This window comes from Empidonax traillii, unplaced genomic scaffold (assembly GCF_003031625.1).
Source record: "Empidonax traillii isolate 1590-97213 ecotype Southwest subspecies unplaced genomic scaffold, ASM303162v1 scaffold430:size563586, whole genome shotgun sequence".
Classification (NCBI taxonomy): domain Eukaryota; kingdom Metazoa; phylum Chordata; class Aves; order Passeriformes; family Tyrannidae; genus Empidonax; species Empidonax traillii.
The window spans coordinates 75,328-100,743 of NW_020955623.1; the positions used below are offsets into that span (position 1 = coordinate 75,328).

At 38.0% G+C, this 25,416-nt stretch overlaps 1 protein-coding gene across 5 annotated transcripts in view; it reads left to right on the top strand.

Annotated features, from left to right (window-relative positions):
• ARHGAP21 (Rho GTPase activating protein 21) overlaps window positions 1-25,416 on the top strand; it is a 114,806-nt gene that overhangs the window by 39,567 nt on the left and 49,823 nt on the right. For all 5 annotated transcript variants that reach the window (XM_027894511.1, XM_027894510.1, XM_027894514.1 and 2 more), the window contains 3 exons: window positions 8,989-9,171; window positions 14,692-14,716; window positions 24,477-24,569. In XM_027894511.1, coding sequence (XP_027750312.1) covers window positions 8,989-9,171; window positions 14,692-14,716; window positions 24,477-24,569 — 301 coding nt within the window. The remainder of the gene's footprint in view (window positions 1-8,988; window positions 9,172-14,691; window positions 14,717-24,476; window positions 24,570-25,416) is intronic.

Consider the following 25,416-nt stretch of genomic DNA (forward strand, 5'->3'; position numbering starts at 1 on the left):
TGTCTAGTCTCTAAATGATCTCATTTTCTTGTTTTTGAAACAGAATGAATGTGTTCTCTTTATGTTGAAAAATTCAGTAGTTTCAGCAAGAGAAAATCAGCCTCATGCTTACATTCTGTAGTGAGCAGATGTAAGGTGTTACCCCTGTCCCAGGGCTCAGCCCACAAAGAAAGTAAAGCCCTTACTCAGCATTGTAGCTGCATCTTGAAGTAGCCTAGTCCAAACACAGGTTTCCCATAAGGACAAAGAGGCTGTGGAAAAGTGGTTGTTCTCCTGAGTGGTTTGGTCAACTTGAACTATATCCCTTGTAGTGTCAATAATTTTTGGATCCAAGACGTAGTCTCTGTGGAGAGAAACAGTATGAACTGAAGGAAATCTGTAGGTAGTTTCAGAGCTGCCGTTAGTTTCAAGTGTGGTGCATCAGGTTATTGAAATGGGGTCTGTGCAAGTTGGGTCTTACACTGTGCAATGATTTGGCTTCTACAAAGCTATTTCACATGTAAATAGGTTTGTTGTAATAGTCTGGTGAAAGTATAGTGGAAGCTGTCTGGTATGTTGTGTGTTTGATAAAACCCATGTTATTCTAGAAAGTAGAAAGAGTACAGACTTCACTGAAACTCATTCCAATTTTTGCAGCAGTGTACTTAGGTGGGAACATAGGCAGTGTTTCTTATGTCCTCTCCTCGTTTGTAGGAAGCAGAGTGGGTCATGGGGCAGCTCATATTCTTGGGTCTGTGAATAAATTCCCATAAGTCGAAAGAAGCAGTGTAAGGCAGCTCTTGACAGCTAGTGACTGGAAACCACTCTTTATCACTTCTGTCAGACTGCTGAGAAGGTTCTTTTATCGTGCATGGAGTAACCTCAAAGTTTCTTCAGTGCTGAGGGGCAGAAGCAAGCTTTCTTAGTCTTGCTTCTCTGATATGTCTAGATTAGGCTGTAAGGTGAGGACAAAGCATTTCCTATTCTTAACAAGCAACGACAGAACATGCAGAGAAGGAAAAGTTTCAATTTAGCTAAATTAAGATCACATGACATTCTGCTGTTGTGCTACCAGCCCTGCAGATGTTTCCTTTCTTTCCAGTTTAAGGATGTAGCTGTTAAGAGGGGAGGCTTTTGCTAATGAGTCTATAAGAAAACAAGGAAGCTCTCAATTTCTTTTTGTTTTAATGTTTTTCTGACTAAATTTAATACTATGAACTGCATGTTTATTATTGTAAATACTAAATTCGAACACAAAAATATATTGTGGAAATACTTTGTATCTCTGTCCTGTGAAGTGTGTATACTTTTTACTCTCTTGGTTCTGTTGCTTGAAATTGGCTGTTACTCTGTGGAAGTGGAAGACATGATCTAAACTGAAGTGCACTTAATTAGCTTTGCAAAGAATCTCAAGTCAAATAGTACAGTTTTTTAATGTGGCCAGATTACTACAAATATGTGTATATATGTATGCACACACACAAAACACAGGATACTTTTCTGTGTGTATGTATATATGTATAAAAATAGACATATGGTAGATCAGGATCACTTTAATGAGTTGAGATATGGGAAACTTCCTAGTATCTAGTGTTTAAAGGGAGATCTGGGAAGCTAGATTATGTCTACGTGTTGAGGGATTAGGTGCTGATTGTGGAGAAGTCCTGTTTGAGCAGTGGTGGAGCACCAGTCATACCAGACGTGATCTTGGGTTTGGTGGAGTTCAGAGCATAGTAGAAAAAGCCCAGCTATCAGAACAACAGTACGAGAAAACCGGAGCTTGCACTTTGTAAAACAAAACAAAAAACCAAGACAAAACAAACAAACAAAAAAAATCTAGCAAGATTTAGTAGGTTGGGATTATCCCTACTCCAGTGCAGATGAACTCTTCTGGATCTCCCCTGGCCTGGGAAGCTGCATGTGGCTTTTATTCAAGCATGTACGTCTAGCTGGGTCAGTTTGCAGAGCTACTTGGTGTCACTGTTTTTAACCCGGAGCCAGGTAAACCGGCAAGTTTTCAGTTGAACAGATGCATGGAAGGAACTTGATGAAGGTCATCCTTGCTGTAGATAGGCTTCAGCTTTGCTTTTTAGATTTTGTGGAGTAGTGATGAGACTGACACAAGCACCAAGTGCTGTGCTTTACAGAGCAGCCTTTCATGAACGATAGAGTGCAGTAAGGCAGATTTGAGCTATGTAATAAGATGCACACATAAAGGTTTTTACTGTTTGCTTTCTGTGTATGCCTTGATCTGTTTGAGAACTGAAATACTTTATCTTGAAAATACTGTTTCTCCTTTGAGTGATTGTGTTTACTGAAACAGTAGTAGTACAGAAGTACACAGAAAGTACACAGAAACACGTATCACTGTGTCCTCCTTCCACCCCCAAACCAGCTCTGTAGCCTGCATGGTGCTTGATAGAAATGCATGTTTCCTTCTCTGTGCCTCCCAACCATCTGCTGTGCTGGCACAGACGCTTTGGTTTTGAAAGGTCGCACATTTCCCACTTACTTCATATACTGGGAGTAGTCAGGTATTGCCATCTTAGGCCTTACTTCCTACCCAATCTTGGTTTGAGGATATGATTTATGTATTTTATTGAATTGGACTATTCGGTTTTGAGGTGAGCTTCAAGTCTGTGTTGGTGTGCTCATCAATCTCTGCTACAGACAGGCAGTCACTGCCTTTGTTATTGAACTAAAAGAATATTCCAGGCTTGTATTCTGTCTGGGTGGGATTCACAGTCCTGAAAGAAAATGGTGGGTTTGCTGTCAGGATTATGTTCTAGCATATGCCTAAATTAACTTTGGTTAGTCCACCAAAAAGGATCTGGGCTTAGTGCTGTGAGTTAGTGATTAAGCGTGGGCTCCAGTGAGGGACACACTTAGACCTGTGGTCACTCTATCGAGTGGCACATCTTTATTGCCTTCCCTTGCTCTGAATTGTTGTCTCATTATGGCTATTGGCAAGACCCTGGGGGGCTCGATGAGGGAGAGCTCTCACAGAGACCACCTCACTGCTGCTGGTGGCTGCTCAGGTGCCACCTGACCAACCAAAGTGAGCAACAACCATGAGAAATGACATTGCCCATCCTTTCCCTTAGTCTTAAGGTGGTCACTAATAGTTTATTTCTGTTTTCCTGTTGTTTGATACTGAACCATTCATCATAGTAACTTAGTCTCCATCTGTGGTCATAAAGAATTTGGATCTTGTTCTAGAGTCATAGTTGAGTTCTTGTTTGTTTCCTTTATTATCCTTTTCAGTTACTGCATCCCCCTCAGCTTCAACTCCAGAGAAATATTAGTTTTGGGGAGTTTCAGCAAATCCCATAAGAGATGAATGGGATTCCCTGGTGACTCTCAGAGCTGACACTTTGTCCCAGAGTTTTGGATTGAGATCTCCCTCTGGAACTAATTGTTCCTCTGTTACAGTTTCTTCCCTACCCCCTTTCCCCTGCTCCTTGCAGCCCTTCATAAAGAACTGTAGCATGGAAGAAACCTGTGCCCCCAATTCTAAAACCAGACAGCAGTGGCCCCAGAGCAAGGGCCCTGACTAAATCAATTTTATCTGTCTCTCTGAATGCTATCTGCTGATGGTTTTATGTGTGTGGACTCAGGCTCTGTTTATCTCCACATCTCGGCTTTCTCTTGTGGCGAGAGCGGTTCTGTAGCTGTTTGATCTTTAGAGCTTTGAGGGCTTGTTTACATCTCCATTTCCAGTTTCAGGTGCTTCGTGGCAGGTCAGCCCCCTCTTGGTAACTACTGAAAACAGGCTCAGCAGTTACAAGCATTGAGCAACCTTTTGCCGAGGCTAAAAGTGATGGAATTAATTTGTTTTGAGAAGAAAGCTGTGTCCTGAATACCTGAGAGATGAATTTACTTAAAATGTCACCTTTGTGTCAGTCATTACTTTTTTTTTTTTTTCAACTTGAGAATGACTTCTGTATACGATGCTGTTTGTACATTCCAGTTTGATCTAAAGACACATTAGAAACTACCTTATGGCCTTAGACTGTTTCAGTACATGATTATAGTGTTTGGCTTTATAAATGTGACCCATTTCCCTCTTAACTTTGATGTATGAGCTTGGGAACTGAAAGTAATAGACTAATTTTGCGCTTTTAGTGAATGATTCTGCTTCTGAGGTGCTGCTGTGATAAAACACTGGCTGGCTTTGTGTGTTGGATATACCTTCCTGTACTGCAAATGAGGATGGAGATAATGTATGTCAAAGAAAAGTTGTTTAACCTTTTATCTGGCTGTCTTATAGGCAGGCTTTTTTCCTACACATTCTGTAGTCTTAGCTAGAAAAGACCTTTTTGTTTCTTCTCTGTTACCTTTTTAAAGAACCTAATGCGTTGTCATATTAAAATAAGGTCAGACTGTTCTAGGAAAGCCTTTTTTCTCTGCAATAGCAGATTTAACAGGGCAGTTACCTAAGTGATAACTACTTAGGTATAAAAACTGGGGAAAATAAATGACTCAATACAAGAAATATCACTGTTTTCAAGTGAGTTGAGCATTTATTAGGGCATTTGGAAAATCCTGTCAGTGTCTCAGGATGATTTTAGGGATTAATAACTATCCTTCTTTGCTCTGACTTATGTCAGTTGTTACTAAAAAAACCCTAAAAATCATATGATGGCTATCGAGTCAGTAAAATCAGGTAATATCAGCGCATTTTCTCTTCAGCATATATCTGTGTAGCTGAACTGCTATTTCTTGGTAGACTAGCTAAATTTGAACATTGCTAAATGCAGTTGAAGCAGGTGCTGCTTAGCACAGGCTTTCTCCAAGCTGTTACTGAGATATTGATAAAAGAGTCCCCTGGATAATCTGGGGTGGGGAAGGGGAGGGTGTTGTTTGTTTGGTTTGGGTGTTGGGGTTTTTTTTTGTTTGTTTGGGGTTTTTTGGGTGTGTTGTTTTGTGTTGTTGTTTTTTTTTTTTTTTTTTTTTTTTTTTTTTTTTTTTTTTTTTTTTTTTTTTTTTTTTTTTTTTTTTTTTTTTAACGTAGCTTTAGGCTCCAGAAAATATATTGTGGGTAACCCTTACATTTACAATGAGACTTATTTATGTAATTTATTTGTGAAGCATTCTGTTTGCTAAAAAATCCCAAAACAAAACAGTTTAAAAAGTGTAGAGCAAATCTGGATGCCAGTCTCTTGTCTCTTTAGAAATAACGTTGAACTTACGTAGTGAACATAAAGATAAAAATTGGTTGCTCATACCAGCTTTTAAAATGGCTTGAGTGATTTTTCCAGAATTGATAGTGCAGTGTATCAATTATTTCTTGTGTTCCTCATTGTCCTCCCGTGAAGACACTGTTCAGGAGTTGGACTGTACCTATTTGTCTGTTTAGACAGTCAAGATAACAATTCCTTATTTATAGCTTGTATTGCAGCTTTGACTGTCACTGAAGGATTTTTAGCATGCTCACTATAGGTCTGTAAATTGATCAGAAGATTAAAAATTAGAGGGGCTTTGGGAAAGTGTGCAAGTTGGATGTTGGAGCTTTTTGAATTTTCTTTTAGGCTGATATAATGAGAAACTATTGATTTGAGATTTACTTTTAATTGGAAATAATATAATTTACAAACATCAACACTTCTTACTGATTTTTACTTAATTCTGTTAATCTGTGTTAAGCTGCCAGTGATTCATGTAGTTTTTTATGGTGCCATCTGATTTTTCATTGGTGCTTTCATTGCTCAGAAAGAAAGGCTAAATTCAGTATAAAAAACAAGGTATACATTTTACAATGCACTTAAGCATCTGTTGTATGTCCTTGTATTTGCATGGAACAGGAAATGATGCTTTGAGATACTTTGTGCAGAAATCTTGTATGAAAAATTCCTGAGGGAAATGATGCTTGAATCATTTTTAGTAGCCTGGGATTCTTCAGTCCTTGAACTCAATTGCATACATTCTGACTTCAGTTTTGAGCACTGAATCTATAGAGAAATAAACACACTTCAAAGAGGAATATGGCACAATAATATTGGATTTGTTAGATTTTATATAAAAGAAGAGAAAGTTCATTTTTCATCTCTTAAAATGCAAATGACTCTACCTAAAAGACACAAATCACCTTATGGATATGAGATATTTATGTATCTGTAATTTGATATTTGGCTCACAAGGAAAACCATGTGGGCATTGTGCCTTCAGTAATGTATTCTGGCCTATGCTAAACATCATCTGTTTCTTGCTTGCTGTCTTGCATCCTTGTTTTGTTTGTGTTTTTGAAAACTTTTCTTGTTCCCTTTTAAAGACTTTTCTGGCAAGGGATAGTCTGGTGGGTGTGCTGTGGTTGGACATGTCACAGGGTTACTCAACAGATGTTGACATTCTTTATAAATCAGATTCTTGCTTGTTCATAGTGGTGGCTGAAAGTTGCTATTACTGAACATATCTCGCATTTATTACTGATACTGACTTTTTCTGTTGCCCTGTTGGCAGACCTTTCAAGGGGTTCAAGGCTGGCATGAAGTTAACCTTTCCCTTTTGGCATCCTCTTTCAAGAAAAAAATTTTTTGACTGGGAGTTAGTGAATAGCTTTTAGTTCAGCAACTTGTGTGAATGCTAAAAGTTTACATGAAATTACAAGGAAATTGGAGGTTCTCTTGCTACAGTGAGATGCTGTAGCATTTCTCAAAGCTAGTGAAATTCTGTCTGGCTCTGTTTTGGTCTGAGGTTACAGTACTTCTGTATGTAAACTTCAGTGATCAGTTGTTATACATACTAAAATTACTTTTTGACTAATTAAGGAGGGCTTTTTAGAAAAAAGATGCTAGTATATTGTAGACTTAGATTTTTCAGAGCTACATTTAAGCTTGCTGTTTACATATTTGTAACTATAGGTATTTGCTTATTAACATTTTTTGATACCTGTGCTTGTTTGATCATTCAAAACTTTGCATCACATATTGCCTGTAAAAATCTGAGAGGAGAAACAAAAGATTGCAAGGGAATGTTAAAAAGATGGGTTGCTGCCCGTCACTTAACAGAGGAAATCACTGTCATTTTTTAGAGGTCAGTGATATTTTTTTTTATTAGGAACTATTTCTTTTGCCAATTTGCTAGGATCAAAATGTTCTTACTGGCTCCAGTTTCTGCTCGTGTCCTGAGACTGAAAGCCTGAGAAGGGACATTCATTTGTGCAGAACTGTAAAATTGCTGTCATGTTCAGAAGCTGAACGGAGTGGTTGGGAACAGCTCTCAGTAACAAACCCCATCCTTAGGCTAAAGGACTATTTAAGTTTTACCTTAGTCTTTGCACTATTTGAACTTGAAACTCAAGCCACTCATCTTGGCAGTTCCACAGTGCTCGCTAATTTTTCATTCGTTAGTCATCGAGTTGCACAGTCTTTTCAGTTTCACACCAGCGCTTCAGAACATGAATGAAGATGATATATGAGGACAATCTAGGCTGAGACAGAGTCCTTGATATTTATAACTGTTCTTTTCCAAATCTGCTGATAATCCTTCCAGGCTGTTTGGAAGAGCAGGACCCTGTCTGGCTGCTCTGTATTCTCCATACTTTTTGTTTCAGAGGCAGCTCAGTTTCTTGGCTTGGCTGTAGCACCAACACCCTTCTCTCTTTGTATGGTTTTTTTTTCCTTGCTGAAAACAGGGTTGTTGGAGGTAGGGAGACTAGTCTTAGGAGCACTGGCTAGCATTTGTGGACATACTAAGATGTGGGTATATGAGGACAAGCCAGAATCTTTGATAAGTGTGTTGTGCTTTACATACCTGAATGCAGAATGTTGTTCTGGCAGGTTAACTATCTCCCCAAGGAGCTGCAGCGTTTACCGTTGTGGTTAGAGTGGAAATGCCATGTCTTCTCTGTAGATGGTGGTGGGAGCTGGCTGAGCCCACCTTGCCAACAAGCACTGCAGCTGGAGATACCAACTGTAAGACTGAAGCAAAAGAGATTATTTTGGAGCAGGCCAGGGAGAAAACCAGGCAGTAAATTCTGACACGTTATCAGCCAGTTGCTGAGCCACAGCAGCAGAGCTACTGGAGGACAAGAAGACTATTATTTCTGTTTGAATACCCTTTGAATAGGGTATGGGCTCTGGTATCTAAATTTGTTTCACGCATCGTTAAACTAGGATCTTTAGAGGATGGTCATAGGATTCTGCATGCTTTCTTTGTATGTCTCCTGCTTCTGATTTGAAATGTTATGTGTGGTGTGACACTTTGGAAGTTAAAATGGAAGATTTCATATAAGGCTGAGAAGATAAATATTTAATAAAAATCCTATGTTTCTTGAGTCATAGGTATATAAAATTGCCCATAAGAAACAAACAAACAAACAAAAACAACAAGGTGGCTTATTTCTGCATGACAGGAGGGATTGTAGTAGGACTGTAAAAGGAAATGAGACTTTTTTACTTTGTTGTTTAGAACTGGCATACGTTCAGAAGAATTAACTAAGGGTGGAAAAAACAAAGGTGAAGTAATAGATATGAGTAGAGGGGGAGTGTGTTGCTGAAAAAGCCTAACCAATTGTATGTGTTCTGCAGTTCTGTTTTACTTGTTTTAAGTGAGGAGATACTTGTGGAGAAAATTGTGCCTGCATTTAAGTGAGGAAAAAAGGAGTTTGTTTTGTACTTAAGTGAGTGGGATATGTGCACCCAGAATTTGGGTCTTAGAAGTCACATGTTTGTCTCTAAATAGAAAGCGAATAAAACATGCAAAGCTGTACACATTTGTTGTGGTTCACTCAAGACTTTCATTGTTTTATGTTGACTTTTTTCATATCCAGCTCCATTTAAAATTTAAGACATTCTGTGTGCAATATGACCAGAGGTGTAATGGTGTAAGGGATGCTGCTTTACAATACACATTTCATTTGAAAATAGTAGTGTTCATGAAGTTATTTTGGTTATGGGGGGAGAAATTCTGTTTTCTAGTGTACGAGAATGTTTAGCAATTTTTACTCTTGTTTTCTTCTTTTTCTGTGATCCAAATTAATACTTCTGTGCATGTCTTTTTCTATTCTAGGCATCAAAAAATAAAGATGGAAAAGAACAGAGTGAAGCTATATCACCATCGGAGGAGGAAGAAACTTTCTCTTGGCCTGGTCCCAAAACTGTCGTGCTAAGGAGGACATCTCAGGGTTTTGGCTTCACCTTAAGACACTTCATAGTTTACCCTCCAGAATCTGCAGTGCAGTTTTCTTTTAAAGTGAGTGAAATTAGTTGTGAAGCACTTTATACATATTAGCCTTATACTGTTTAGGGTCAAAAATCCAACTTACTTGGAAATAAATGTATTTGTAGATCTGTCTTATGCAGACGAGAGATCCCTCGTGTAAGGTGGGTGACTGAGCATGTCAGTCTGTTAATATTTGTACCATGGGTAAGACCAGTAGTCATTGCAGAATATGGAAATACTTCTCTGTACAGATTTTTTCCCCCTTTTTTTTTTTTACCCAAAGCCAGTGTCATTAATTAGTTTGTACATCTTTAAAGTGTAGGCTTCAAGAGTGAGAGGTTTGGATTTCTTCTTTTTTGTTGTTATTCCCCACCTCCTCAAATTGAAGTTTTTCATACCATCATACTAAGAGATGAAGAAACATTAGTTTGCCTTAGTTTCTGAGTATCCTAAAATTAATGTACATTAGAAAGATAGGTTGTGCTTCTGTGTTATGTTCTTTGTGCTGAAGAGAACATCATCTGCAATTCTGTTAGTCAAGAGACAAATATATACAGTCCTACATTAAAGAACAACTTCCTTAAAGTATTTTACATTTTTTAATTTAAAACAAGTAGATCTAAATGTTTAGTCGCTAATTGGTCTGCCTTGCTCAAAGAGTGTATGTATTCTCTTATGTGACTGAACCTTTTGAAAGCTGCTGTAGTACCAGGTGTTGAGAAAAAGTCCATTTGATAGTGAGAATTTTTAATATTGAGAGAGGGTGTTTCCTAGTGAGTTCAAATAAGATTTGCTCATTTTAAAGTCATCAGGTGTAATAGTTTTCATAATCAATGCCACCTCTCAGTTTTGCTTTTCCAGTTAGGCAGAGGAATAGATCCTTACCAAGCTGGGGAATGGGTATTGAAGCTTTCCTGAAAGAGCAGGAAGCTAATTGACTCATGTATCTCTGCAGGAGTCATTCATTTAAGTTGTCTTTCTTTGCTTGTCCTCAGTGGCTATAAGATTTCTTTAGAAGTAGGAAAAGCTTTACAGGAGAAAGCTGGCACATTTTTCCAGGTAACTTCAGCTATTCCGCCTGCACTTGAGTGCCCAGATTTTTTCCCTCAATGATGTCTCGCTGAAGTTATATGGAAGTGAGACTGTTACCAGTATCAGGTGATCCCAGTGTTTCTGTCCTTCAGCATAGGTTATAGCAATCTCTGGTTGAATTCCAATGTGAAACAGAGGAAGGAGGGTGGGGAAACCTTAGCCTTGAGCAGAACAAACTACGTGCACTTGTTAGCATCTCACAGCAAGAGCCCTTCTTCATGCTGAGGGTGAAAATAAACAGCCTGAGCAGGATTAACCTCCTTAACTAAAAAGTGACTGGATACATTCTGGAAGAAAGCCATCACTAGATGTCTCTGAAGAGGCCAGTATGTTTTTCACATGCAAAAGGAGACAGTCACAAGGCAGGGCAATATAAAAAAAAAATGTCAGTCCTTCCTCTCCCATTTATATCTGATGATTTCTTAGAGAGGCCCAAGCAGTACATAGTGAGCCTGATACCTGTAAATCTTAAGATGTCTTGAAGCTCTAACTCCCCACTTTTTCTGCAAGAAAGGTCTTCATGCCTTTTCTTTTTTTCTTCCGTTTCTTCTCTGATATGTCTGAATCTGCTTAATTCATTCCTATTTCTGTCTGGTTTTGAAAAGCAAATAATGAGATGGTTGGATGAACACCTTTATTCACAGATTCAGTTTCATGTAAAGATGATAAGGTTTGTTTGGACAGACCCCTGATCTGTACTTCTCTAAATTAGCTTGAGTGGTTATATTCTTCTTTCTTCCTTTTAATGTCCATGAGATGGAGCAAGAAAAAAGAACAGATCTTCCAAATTATTACTCGAGTCTTCTTAAGGGGGCTTTTATAGAAATCCATATACCTAAGTTATGGTATAAAAGAATGAAATTCAGCTGTTGTCAGCCTGATCCTAATATGAGGCAAATCTGAATTCTCTGCAGTTCTTATTTGATCAAAGATCCTATTGGTTAACAGCTGATTACAGTTTCTGTCATCAGTTCTAAGCTCAAACACCTTTCCTCTCTGATCAAAATTGTAAGGACTATGGAAGTCAGAGATGTTTCATTTTGCACACCTTAAAGGGAGTATAGTAATGATGACTATGATTTGGTTTTCCAGGAGTCTTGAATCTTGCAGTAGCCTTGTCCCTTCTTCACACCTGAGAATGTATGTGGTCCTCTCTGATGTAAGACAGATATTACAGCTGGAGGTTGAAGATGCCATTGACATAACAGCCAGAGTTACTCAAATCCTCTGCCTGTTTCTCAGAGCCACAGCCCTTCTGTTATCACAAGTGTCAACCTGATGCTGGTGCTTACCCTCTAGATCAATGCAGAGGTCTTCTTTTACCTCAGAGAAGGCTTTGCATTCTAGCTCCTTTGATTATTTTTTTTTTATTTATTCATTTATTTAATTTTTTTTCCCACAGGGTAAGCTTGCCCTAAGATCTCTAAATTTTACTGCAAATAAATGTAACCCAGTAGAGGTAGTGAAGAGGAAAAAAAGGCATCTAAAAGAGCTTTCCTTCAAACAGTCTTTCCACATTCTTTGTGTATATATGTGGTTTTTATTTTTTTTTAGTAGCTACTCTTTGTTCCACTTCAGAAATATATTATGAAAATGTCCCCATTAAAAGTTCTACTCCTGTTGCTTGGCAGTTTGTGTGCTTGAAAAAGCTTTGACAAGTCAGGTGGAATCCTCTGGGAAGAGGACAAGACTCTTAGCACGGGGGGAACATTGTCATCTCTAGGACAGAGAGCATAATGTTCTAAAGCCTGCAGGGTGTGGTAGGGATCACACCACAGCTGGATATTCCTTGTTTCTGACAGGCTGGAGAACATTGCAGCTTTGAAAGCCACTTACGTGACTTTGTTTGGAAGCCAAGATCTCCACCCTAAAGGATGTATTGAGTGGAGAAGAGTGGGCAGTACTTTTATAAAAGTGTATAATAACCTGTTCTCTGCCTAGGTGTGTTCAAGGTGTTGGGTTTTTATTTAAATTTTGAGAAGTTCAATGTGCTAATTGGTGTAATAAAAAGTATGTTCAGTTGGAAAACCTTTTTGTGTGTTGTCCTGAGGAGCTCTCTACAAGGAAGGAGTGACAAGGTGACAGTGGCTTGAATATGAGGGACATCCATAAAGCTCTGTTTTCTCCATTTACACTCACATCTGAGTGGAAATCAGACTTTACTTACTGTCATTGAAATTATTGAAAATGATTGATTATAATCAGTTCAGGGAAGGATCTCTGCATATTTTAGAAGTAAACGCTAGTATGATATGTTTAATTTATATTTTTATTATATATATAACATTTTGCATTGTATCTAATTTTTTTCATTTAACATTCAGTATGTTCGTAATACTGCAGGTCTAGGTTAAATTCAGGATACAAGGCTAAGTTCTACTATCTTTCATGGTTCCTGCACAAACCAGCTGATTAACTACAAATCAGAGGTCTCTTTTTCATTGTAATTAGTACTAATTAACTGATTTATAAGCATTGTGATAGAGAAGGGTTATGGAAGAAAGTGTTGTCTGGTAGGCCTTGTTGGGAAGGAGAGCCCTGGGTGAAGGACGGTGTGAAAGATGATCTTGGAAACTGAGGCTGAGGTTTAACACATTTCATTTTGGCAAAAGTACTAGTCTGCTTCTGTGGGGACACACCAAACTGGGAATAGCTGCACATTCAGGAATAACCCATTATGTATCCTTTTTGCTTTCCATGCCTCCTTTCCCCTTAAGAAAATGAATAAAGAGTGTGTGGAAGATTTCTTAAGCTAGCGTTGCAAAAAACCACTGTTACATAATGCATTTAGCATCAGATGTTTATTAGGATTTGTTAGAATCAGACACTACGTTGCATGACAAGTTTGTTCTCTTGAGTCTCTCCATTTGTCTGAGAAGCAAATACATGATAAAAGAAAACCTCTTCAGGTATGGATGCAGCATATACTAATATTTTACAGTGTGTAAGAGGTGAATGTAGGAGGGAAAGCTTAAGGAATACACTACATTGGTGGCAGTGATAATTATCATGGCTTTCTCAAAGTAGGATGAGTACCAGATTTCTGTTAACTCAGTGTTTCAGGTTTGGGGAAGTTCTTTTATTGCTTTTCTCTTCCTTAAAGTTGCTTTTCTGTAGTATCTTACAGAGCTCCAACAGAACTTTTGTATGTGTCACAAGAAATCTATTGCTTCTAGGACAGATTGGTCTCATCCTCATTATTGTATAGTGTTTGTATCCAGGTCTTATTCCCTCTCTTTCTTCAGGTCTTTCTCTCTTGAATGGATTGCTCAGTTCAGTGTATAGTTGCCTTGAGAATATTTAATATGAAAAGCATAGTGTTTTGTCTTCAAATGCAAAATACCTAGAAATTTGGAATTAGCCCACTTAAAAGTAGGAGGCAATATTCAGGTGAAAATTATTTCTGTGATCACCTCCTTGTGCCTTCTTTCAGGATAAAGCTGTTCTAATTAGCTGAGGTGAACAGTTAAAAATACTTTATAAATAATACATATTAGTCTAAGAAATTCTATTTAGATTGAACATTTGTTGCTCCATGAAGGTTACAGTTCAGAACGCAAGTATTTCCATACTTAAACAATTGTGCTTCTTAAATGCTTCTGAATTTTGTAGACAAGGTTAACCATGATCTTTCATTCATACTAAAATATTGACAAGAAAGTATTAAAGTAATATATTTATTTGTTTGTTTGAGCATACCATTTTCCATCAGTACTTCCTAGTTGTATGATTCCAGGGGATGGGTGTGGTTAGGGGTTGGTTTGTTTGTATGTTTGTGTTTTTGTTGGGTCTTTGTGTTTTTGTTGTTGTTTTGATTTTTTTGTTTTTTGTTTTGTTGGGTTTTTGGTTGTGGTGTTGTTTTGTAGGACTGTCAGTGATACCTGGTAGTTTTGATTATGTGTATATAGTTCAGTGAGCAAAAGGAGACTCTTCAAGGTTATTACTAAATAGTGATTGGGGTACATAGTTTTTCCTAGACAATAATACTGAGTGTAAAACAAAAATATTCAAATTTTGGAAACCATATTCAGACCTTGTTTGCAAAATATTTTGTATTTCTTGCCTATTTAGCTTTGAATCCTTAGATAATTAAAGTGTAACCTTTCCTGCCTGGATTTTGGGGTGGAACGTGCTTGCAAGAACACAAAGTGCAGTATTAGGCTTCATGGCAGTGTTTCATGTGTTTTGGTACATTTGTTTTCGCATCATGCTGTTCATGTTGTTTCTGGGGGGATGTTTCATAGGATTGTGCTTAGTTTGTTTTTAAAATAGCTACTGCTCTACATTCTCAGAATAAAAGCCTTAATTCTCTAAGTTGAATAGTTGTGGAAAAAGTAGGAGGTACCAGAATACAGACTTAACCTTACAAGTTCACTTCAAGTCTTTGTATCTAATAGATGCCGATGCATTTTTTTCCATTTATTGAATTTTTAATATGCACTCTTTCTTCCTCCTTAGGATGAAGAGAATGGGAATAGACAAGGTATGTCTTGTTTTTATTCTCTCATAGTTCCAATATATTGAATGCTTCATCTGTGTAATATACTTCAGTCACTACTTAAGAGTCTGAAACTTGAATTCACTTCAGTGTGAGCATTAATCTCATTGATTAGTCACTTATTTCTAGGTTATGTCAGTCAGTTCTGCTCCATTTTTATAGCTTTCTCCCTCTCATATTGCCTATGTCTGCTCTCTGTCTTAATTCACACATTAACTTACTTTTTGTAAATTTATTCTGTATTTCCATTTCTGTCACAACGGGGAGGTACATGGGGGAGGGGGGATCAGCTGCATTGTGAGTACAATGTGCAGGGCTTCAGTGTGCGTTTCACCTGGCAGAGCAGTGCGGCTTCCTGGGGACAAACCTGCCCAAAGACGGGTGGCAGCGTGGGCCAAGTGCTTGCTTTACTGGTGGGTTATGGTTTGTAGCACAGAATGGTACCTGGTTTCAGTGTATTTTCAAATACCTTGTTTAGTTGGAAGACAGAGGACCTTTCTGAACTTCTGTTTCAGTTTTCTTTGTGTAGCTGTGATATATGAGAAGCATTATGGGAAATATGAATTTATTTGAACTTTCTTACTTTTCTCTTGGAAGCAGATGGATTCATCCATTTCATCCTCCTAGTTTTGCTCGGCTGTCATCACCTGTGCATTACACAGTGAAAAGTTAATCTCTTCCTACTCCTTATCACTCCCCAAACTTGAAACATCCTGTATCTGTTTTGACATACAAAAAAAAAAGGCAGATTGCTTTAGGAAAGGAAGGGAGTCGATGATCTGTGCCAAACCAGCATGGTGGCACTTGTGGTCTAGAGAAAGTTCCGTGGTATTCTTCTTCTTCTTACAGGGAGAACTCAATCATCTAAAGATGTAACGTAGTTCTGTTTATCTAAAATGTTATCTGAGATCTATTTTTCAGTGGTGGAAAAGCAGTAAATAAGTATTTCTTTGGTTCACTCTGAGACCTGTGCAGGTGGGAACAAGATTACTTTATGGAAATTTTTGTGTAACTACTTGAACTATGAATCACGGCTCAACTATTGCTTATTTATGGCAGCCTGGTATGTTGTATGCCTTGAAATAGAGAACAGAGGGCACAAAACACTCTGAAAGGTAACAGCCTTCTCACTAAGGAGAGAAGATTTGACTTGTGCTCCTGAAAAGAGAAGAGATGACTGTGGGGCAGAGGATGTAGGTGCCAGTGGAACTTAACCTACCGCTTCTGTGTGTTACACCTTTAAAAATAACAAAATGGGACAAAGTCTGTAAGACATTTTTCTCCAGAGTTTAGTGTGATCCTTGGGGGTGGAGAGGGGTGAAACGGTTTCCATTTACATTGCTGCAAGTTGCTCCTTTTCCCCAATGAGCTGAGTAGGCAGCTCGTGGGGAGAAAATCAGGAAAAGCGCACATCTCATTTTGCAAATTCACAAACGAGACGTTTATTCAGCGACAGCACGTAGGCCCCAAGTTCTGTGAAGGGTTATTAGAAGGAATCTTTGAGTCCTGGGCCCTGGGACACGGGATCGGCGGGGCCGGCAGGGAGCGGCGGGGCCGTGCGCTGGAGACGCCCAGTGGCGCATTCCGGCATTGCAGCCGAGCTTGGAAAACCTGCCCTGCCGCGAGGAACGGGAAAAATATCCCACTGATAAACACTCTCCTTTTGAAGCTTGTAAATGGTAATTCACTTAATTCACTTGGGCTTTCCTGTCTGAAAGACTAAGCTAAGGGGATTCAAGCTTTTGATTTTTGTGAAACAGTGTGTGCCAGTGCAAAAGTATCTTTTTTTATCAGTTTTTGCCCTTTTGCTTTGCCCTTTTTGTAGGTTAAGCTTACCTTGAGGCTTTTTGTTGGATTCAACATTTATATATTTGATTAGGTGCATGGGAGAAAAGCATCTCTGTTGCTATTGCCTTTTATTGAGAGCACTTGAATATTTTTTTCTGAAGGAGCAGAGTACCTAATTAAGCCTAGAGGGCAGAAGATAAAAGTGTGTACCAGATTTGATGTATTCTAACAGTGAAAGAAATATTTTTATATGGTCTTATATTCTGCTGTAGAATTTAGTATATAATTAGATCATGCTCATGACTTGCATTAATCTTACTTTTGATAAGCAGTAAGGTTTCAAAGCATTTAGAATAAGAGGTAGTGTGGATTTGTCCAGGAGAGCTCTAAACTGGCATGGAGGTGGTGGCCAAGAAGCAGGATTGAGTTGTCAAGCAAAGGGGTTAGGATGCAGTGGACAGGAGACACCTCATTGTCAACAGCTGGGACAAAAGTGGACCACCTTAAGTGTATGCACATGAATAAGAGTGTCTACAGGACAGTATGATGGGGAGAGCTCTTGTGCCTTTTTCAGGGCCTCTCTGGGGCCCCTGTGCACTCACACATGCAGCCTGGGGAGGACAACCAGGAGTTGGAGATCTGCACTCATTTGCAGTGCTGTGATCTCACTGGGATCACAGAAAGGGGGTGGGATATCCAACAGGAGAGGGCGAGGGTGCTGCAGGGGGTGGGTACAGGCACTTTGGGAAGGACAGGTTGGGACAGTGTGGAGATTGGATTTTTTTTTTTTTTTTTCTGATCAGGTTGTGAGAGAGCAGCAGGGATGCATGGAGGTCTGGCCTAGGATGGATGGGGAGCTGGCTTAGAGCTTATGATCAGGATTTGTGGGCAGACTCCATGTGGGCAATGTTTTGGTGGGTGTCTGCTACTGCCCTTTAATGGAAGAAGTAGCCAAGGCTTCTTGAGACCAGTGGTGGAAGATTCACATACGCAGGTCCTGCTCCTCCATGGGGACAATAGCACCCTTTTTTCTGCTGGAAGGGCATCACAACAGATTTACCCTAAATATTTTGTAGTTACTATTTTAAAGTTTTCAGTTCTCTCATTCTTCTGCTGCATCAGGTTGTTGACCTTTAGCTAAGTCATTAAAATGCTTCTCTGAGAGGTGCACCTTGTCAGAAGATGCAGATCTTCCACAGTGGATTCTTTGGTCTCTGACTGGAAACTTTTATCACTGTTTTCTTGAGAATTTCTGTTATACTTACCAGCCTATATTAAGTATTTCTTGTAGTTATTACTCCAAGAAATAACTTGGAGTATTTATTTAATGTTTTTTGAGGATGGTTTGCCATCCTCAAATACGTATTCTTTTTTTCTGGAATTACCCTTTTTCAAAATGCAGTTATTCATTTAAGTGGTATCTCACAGGTAAAACTTTCCCAAGAGAGCATATTAGGAATATTTGGAGACATACCCAAAAATAACAACACCTAGTAAAAGCAGTAGTATTATTTATTAAAAACTTACATTGTCAACATGTGGTAAATGGTGCTGGAGAAAAATATCTCCATGCTGTTTCATTGTGCACTAAGTATGATTCTACATGTTGTTGTCCTTCAAACAGTATTTAAAATTCTAGATGCCAAAACACAAGTCTAGTACATATGAAATTGGTTGGTAGTTCTTGTATATTGTCCCCAAACATGTTTTTCTTCAAAAACGTTCAGCTTGGTGGCCATGCTTAAAGTAAGCAGTGATAAGCATAAAGAAATAAGACTGAAAGAAATTTGATATTTCTGGAGAACTAAGCTATTTTTTTGTTTAATAGAGTACCTGGGATTCCAGTATCTTTTTTTTTTTAATATGATGTTGCTTGTATTATGTTAATCTCTATTTCTGTGTAGAAGTATCTATAGCAAATAGCAGCTCATTTTCACATAAAAATGAGCTGTTAATGAGATTTTAGACATCTGTTTTCACTAAGATTTCTAGAACACTAAACTCTGATCACCAGGCTATTTTTTTTTTTTGATGTGCCTAAATATGGGTTAAAGTTTCTACCCTTCAGTTGTCTAAGCTAAATAGATCCAATTTATTATTTGGGCTTCTTCACTTCTGCAAGTCTGCTGTGATGATGTAGAGCCTTCAGGGGAAAGGTGGAAAAAATGCAGAAAAAGCTTTTTTTTCGTTACTGCAACTTACATAGGACCTGGAGTTTTGATGCTTCATTTCTTTCAACAGACTCCTGATTTCTGTAATGTAGTTAGTGTTCTCCCAGGTTTTAATTTAATCCCATCCTTTTTAGCGTCAGGGTCTATTGGCTCTATCTGTTACGAATAAACATATTGTGCCTGTGATGATGGGAACAAGGTTGATAAGGAGCAAGAAAATGAATGTTGAAAGGAAGTATTGAAAGGTCATAGATTGCTGGGGTGATATGGTCTAAGGTGTATGATAATAGAATTAGGAGTAAAAGGCAACAGACTAATGCTCTAGGATAGTGGCGCTATCCTAAATTACCCTCTTTAATCTAACATTTTTTAACACCCAAATGTTGAGAATGCTAAAAGAGGGCTCATTTAGTTTTTTGCTGAGACCACAGCCTGAGGATTCTTTGCTCCTTTATAGTTCATCCAGAATATCTGGTGGATTGACCTTCCAACTTGTCACATACATAATGTTTCTCATTGATTACTGCTGAGTTCAAATCATCTTTGAATTTTGATACAAACACAAAGTGTAATTTCCATGCATTTAGGGGAGACTGTAGGTTCACTACAACAGATATAAATTGTGGGCCTATGCTTGTCTATGAACTAAAGCAAATCCTCTAGACTAATCAGAGCTTAAATTTTAAATTTGAAAAGGTTTAATTTTCGATTTGAGATAAATTTAAAAAGTAATAGTTTTGGCAAATAATGCAATGGGAGAACACAATTTTGGAGGGTTTGTAACTAAGTTGAGACTATTACATGTTTTCTGTAACAACGCCAGGTTATTTTTTCGTCTTCTACCCCCACCTTGCCAGGAAGATTGAGTTAAGGCTGTATTAGTCAAATGGTTTAACAGGGAAGTGAGCAAAATAAGGAATACCATCTTTGAGTTGCCTAATCAAAATGCCGGGGGTGCTTTGAATAATGAGGGTGTATTTTTCCTGTATCAGAGAGTTGAATGCCAGGTGTTTCTTTGCTAAATGACTCAACAGCACTTATTTATTTATTATCCTCTTTCAGAGACATCCTTTGCACTTTATATTTTGGTTAGTGTTTTTCAGTTGAGTTATTTTGTGCTTAACAGTGGGTGAAATAAGCTCAGTTGGGCTGGAGTGGGACGTTTGGGCTCCTCTTCTGCAGTGGATTGCTAGTGGAGAAATGCTTATTGTGTATGGAATTTAATTTGCAGGTTATAATATCTGTAATTGTCTTTTGTGGGACTCTCTTAGTTAAGTGTAATCCTGACAGTTTTGTGATTTATATTTAATTAAATGAAATTTCAGATAATAAATCTAACTTCTGCTATACTCGTGGCAGTCTTGTTTTGAGTAGCTTGGGAAATGATTAGCAAGTTTTTGATTCATTAATCAATTTGAAGCATTTGCCCCCCTCCATCTATTTCCCCTCCTTTTGCCTGAAAGGCGCCCAAAGAATCAGTGCCACTCAGCCTTGTTGAAGCAATGGAGCTCAAATGCCTTGGATATCTAAAAGCATACTTGTAGATCTTCATGTTCAAGAGGAATATTCTTCCTTCTTGAGTCAGAGAAAGATGTACATAAGAGCTGGTCTTAATTTACTGATTTAAAGTAATTGGGCTGGTGATTCTTGAATATAAAAATGAAAGTCATCCCCTTGCTGTCTGCTGAGCATAGGGCTGGGAGTAAAAATGTTCTGTGAAAGGTTATTTAACACAAGTCTGTAGGCTTTATTCAGTGCCTGTGTTATGAGGAATTCTAAGCACAGTTCAGCTGTCCTGAGCAGAAGATTTATTTTTTTTCCTCCCCTTCTAGGAAGATAACGGCATGTTTTTAAGCGATGAGTTCTTAGGAGAAACTTTGTGAGAGAGTATGTGTTCTGCTGTGTCCCAGCACTTGCAGGTTTGTGCTCTGCAGGTCAAAATGAAAGAAAGAGCTATGTCAGCAATAGCTCTTCGGCATAGGATTCCTTTTTTGTTTCTTTCTTTTTAATTTTTTTTTTCTCTCCAGAATGTAAAGGTTGTCAAGGAAGTGTCCTTTTTGTGTAGTCTTTGTGACTCAGATGTTTTTATCTGACTGTGTTTTGTATCAGCAGCTCAATGACTACAGAGAAATAATGTGCTTATTGCTATGTTGTAGTGTGTTGGTAGATTTGATAGTGTAACTTCTGCCATGTCATTTTGTTTTCCAGGTGAATTGCAGAACAGTATAGTAATACTACCTGGTCTGCAGAGAGTTAATTTATCTCATGGCTACTGCATTTAATATAATACTACTCATGTTCTTTGTAGCAGCTGTATTTTAAATTAGCTTTTTAGGGGATTAAGCTACAATTAATTTCTTTGTCAAGTTTGGGGGAGTTAAGGGAAGTTTTACTGGTTGTGACCCCCCAGATTGACAGTAAATCAATTATAAATATTAACTAGTCTTACTTCTGTGTTATGTTTAAAAGTAGTAATTTTTTGTTGTTTTTTATATTCCCTTTTACCATGGAGAGAGAGAGCATTTTAGAGTTTTACTATTTTGCAAATGAAGTAGTTGTGCTAGTGCAGTGTACTACCCTCTGCTACTTCTGGCACCTTAAACATTTGTCAAGAAAGCTTCCTTGTAACTTTGCAGTGAGAAACCCACTTCCACTGTCGGACTGTGAAGGCAGTGTGGACTTGTAGTCTCAGCTCAAAAATCTAGATACTGTAAAGGTTAGATCATAAGTTGCTCTATGATATGTATTATGAATAAAGTTTTTAATTTTATTTTATATTCATTTGAACCACAGTTGAAAAAAGACACTAATCTTAATTTGTAGATTTTACTGTGATCTCACTGGCTAGTGAAGGTAGCGTGTAGTATTTGGTTGAAAATTACTGATTAATTAGAAGATTTGCATAGTTATGAAAAACATACCGGCTACTGCTGTTTCCTTGCACATGTGAGTGTGTTATTGGCAGCTCACACTTTAGCCTGTTTTTTGTGTGTGCATGATGTCTTATTTCCCACTTGCAGTTAAAGATCTGGAAGAAATCGTCCTATTTGCTGGTAGCCTGCAATGTAATGCTCAATTATAAAGTTGCTAACAAAAGTATGGAGAAGGAGGGAGAAGGCAAAATCATATGCAGCAATGAGCACTGCAAAAGCACTGGCAAATAAGGCTACATGTCTTACAGGACTAGTAGTCTGAGCTGCTTTACTGTTCTTTGTTATGTCACATTGTAAGGAATTGCTGGCATGCTCCAAAAAATTGGGCCTTTCAGTATTAGAAAGGGAAATTTTGAATCTTGAGACTATGTAGTGCAGAGCTGGAGAACTTAGTATAAAAATTCCACTGTTATAGTCTGCTCTGGATGGTGGAGTTTGGAACAAGGGAAGTTTAGGCTCACATTTTTGGACAGCATCTTGCTTTTACCTGATGGTTTGATGTGGACAGGATCAAATGGACATTTAGGCACTCCAAAAATCGTTACAGGATTTCCTCCCTCTTACGCAGAAGTGGGAAGTGTATTAAAGGAATTCTGGGTTGGATACTGAATGGGAGTAATTTTATTTTCCTGACCTCTTGCTTTGCATGTTCTGGTATGGATAAGGTTTAAAGGAGCATTTGAGTACTAAGCAAACTAACAATAGACCACTAAGCTTTTTTTTTTTTTTTTTTTAAAGAGTATTTTATAAAGGAAGCTGAGGTAGCCCCTTGGTGTTGGGTTATAATTATCAGATATTGTGTTACAAATTAAATGTGCCATGTGAGCTGCATTATTTTTATTTTTCTTGTCCCTTCTGGGACTGTATGTAAAGGATTAAGTGGCAGCACTGGGAAGGATGTTTGGTGTTGCTATAAAAGGCCATATTTTAACTTCGCTCTTTTAAGTGGTTGAAACAACCTTTTGTTCATGGCATCGGGTAGATTATTCTTGGAGCTTCTCTAAACTTGCTGAAACATTACTGCCTCTTAAGGGGTGAGACCCATCATATGTTCAGTGTCTATTTAAATCTGCAGATTAAAAATGACAGATATTAACTTTGGTTCACAAAGAGCATTTTGTATGTCTTGGAGCTCTGTCCCACTAATCAAATTTTAAAGTATTTGGGGACTGAGCTGCCAGCTGGAGTTTCTGGGTCTGTAATTCAGTTGCTTTATATATAGTATTTATCTGACTCTATCAGATCAACTTTTTGATTATTCTCTGACAATGTGGAATTACTTTGAGAAGACCATTTGGAGGCATATGAGTAAGCCATTTTGTTGAACTGTTTTGTGGTAAAATGGCAGGATACTGAGAGGTTGCAGAATTGAAGGCATTAGGCTAAAACTTGTCTTTGAAAAATGTGGATCTGTCAGAGGGAAGTGTGATTCTGTGCAATTTACTAAAGTTTTTCAAATAATGCGCTTTTCCAACATGGAAACTGAACTAAAAAAAGGGGTAAGGGGGACACTTTATTTATATTCAGTAAGTATTGCAGTGGATTATTAAATATGTCCAGGTGGGATATTTAAAGCTGTAGGGAAAGTACTGCCAAAAGCAGTGCCATTTTTGCCTAAATCAAAGGTCCATCACTGAAGAAGTGATTAGAACCTAATACTCCAGTTGTAAGGAGTGTTTCTTTTATCAGCAGTGCCAGTTTTAAGCAATCCCTTTATTCTCTCCTGCTGTTCCTTCTTTTTCTGCATTTAAACTACTGTCTCAGCTATGCCAGGGTTTCCTGGTAAACTGCAACCCAGACCAAGATAACTTTCATGCCATGTCAGTTCCCCAGGCTGGCTCATCACGAAGCCTCCAAGTTGGCATTTCCTTAGCTGAGAGTGTGGAACAAGGGTAGTAACTGGTGATTGGAGTTGGGAGGAACTGGGCTGTTCAAGCCTGCGCTGGTACTGCCAGACCATGTGGATCTGGCTGTGACCTTCCAGGTTCTGCCTCTGGTTCAGTGACTGCTCCAGTTTGCACCACATAGGGGTGTCAGGAGACACTGATAACACTGTAGGACAAATTTAGATTGAGTGCAATTTTCTGCAGACTGGAAATAATGTGTTTGGTGGGGAGGGGGAGTCTCTCATGTTTGCTTTTTTGCAGGATTTGTGGTGCTTGTTGTGTTTTTTTTTTTTTTTTTTTTTTTTTTTTGGGTCACTGGTATAAAAATTATATAAGTGGAGTGTGTAGGTGCTGTAAAATGACTTATTCCAACTATGTGCAGATGTAGCACAGCAACACTATTTTAACCTGCAGTATAACTGTGGAGGTTTTTTGTTTGTGTTTTTTGTTTGTTTTACTGCACACACACCCACCTCCCCCCTTCTTGATATTCAAACACAGTGGCTGCTTAGCTAAGAATTACTCAGCTTTGATTACATAGGTACCTGTGTTTCTGGGAGAAATTAAGCATGTATTGAGAAAGCAAGAAGATACAGGTTTACATGTTTTCTAATTACTGCAGATTATCTTCCACATTGTGTAATAATGTATAGGTACAGCATTTCCAGACATTACAATTTACTTTGAATTATGTATTGCTTTTTGAACTTCAAGAAAACTTTCTACTTCATCTTGGAGCATCTGAAAAACACTGTTAGAAAATCAGTGTTACAGTTCCAGAAGGACTGTAAATCAATGTTACGTTTTTTCCTTCTAAAGAAAGATTTTGAAATTTAATTTTTTTAGCTTACATCATTATTTCTTACTCTGTAGGTCTGTATAAATGGGATTATGTCCAAAAATATTCTTGGAGTAAAAACATTGAGGCAGTATAATGAAATTCCATTAAATATTCTTTTGTCCTCAGGAAAACAAAGAAATAGACTGGAGCCAATGGATACCATATTCGTTAAACAAGTTAAAGAGGGTGGACCTGCTTTTGAAGCTGGACTGTGCACAGGTACTGTTCTTCTGTGATATGTTTGTGTACATGATGTCAAATGTTCGTGATTTAAGTTTCTACATATAGTTCTCTCTTCCTTTTAAACCTTGTTCTTTCATTCACAAGCTAAAATCTCTTTCAAATTGTCCTCCAGGATTTAATCTTGAAAGCACTGTGATGTTTATTAAGGCATTACAGTCTTAGTGTTTTTGGTTTATTATCTTAAAAATAGTAAGAATAAGTATATGGTAAAATGTGAACAGAAGGAGAAAAGGGAGGAAAATAACTCCCGTGAGCTCCTATTCCTTTTGCTTTGTGACAAATTGATAACCTGAAAACATTCAGGTTTATGTGCTTTAAATTGTTCCATTCTACCTCCTTTAAATTCAGTAGGGACAGTCCAAGTCTATCTCTTTTTAGAAAAAATCCTGCTCAGTCTTTCTTTCAATCAAACTAGAGAGCAGAAAACATAGGGTTTTTGTGCAATGTGTCACACCTTTACTCAAGTTTCAAAGGAAAAAATCGTGTTAGAATGGAAAGTCTTACAGGTGATAAAAAGATAAGTTGCACAGATGAATGCCACTACAAACACAGGTTTCTTAAAAGTGCGACAAAACTTACAATCTATGAAAGGTTTGTGCTTGTATCAGTAATGGAGTGTTGATATTTTCCTTTGGAAACAGTTATGCACCTGCATTTGACTGGAATAGAATAAGCTTGTATGGTCTTCCTAAAAAAATATGAAGTTTCTAGGATGATCAGTTTAAAAGCAGTACCAGATCCTACTTGTGCAATGTAATTTGGGTTTTTTTAGACTCCTACTAAAGTAGTTATTCAGGGAAGGGCTACTTCAGTGTTATTTGAT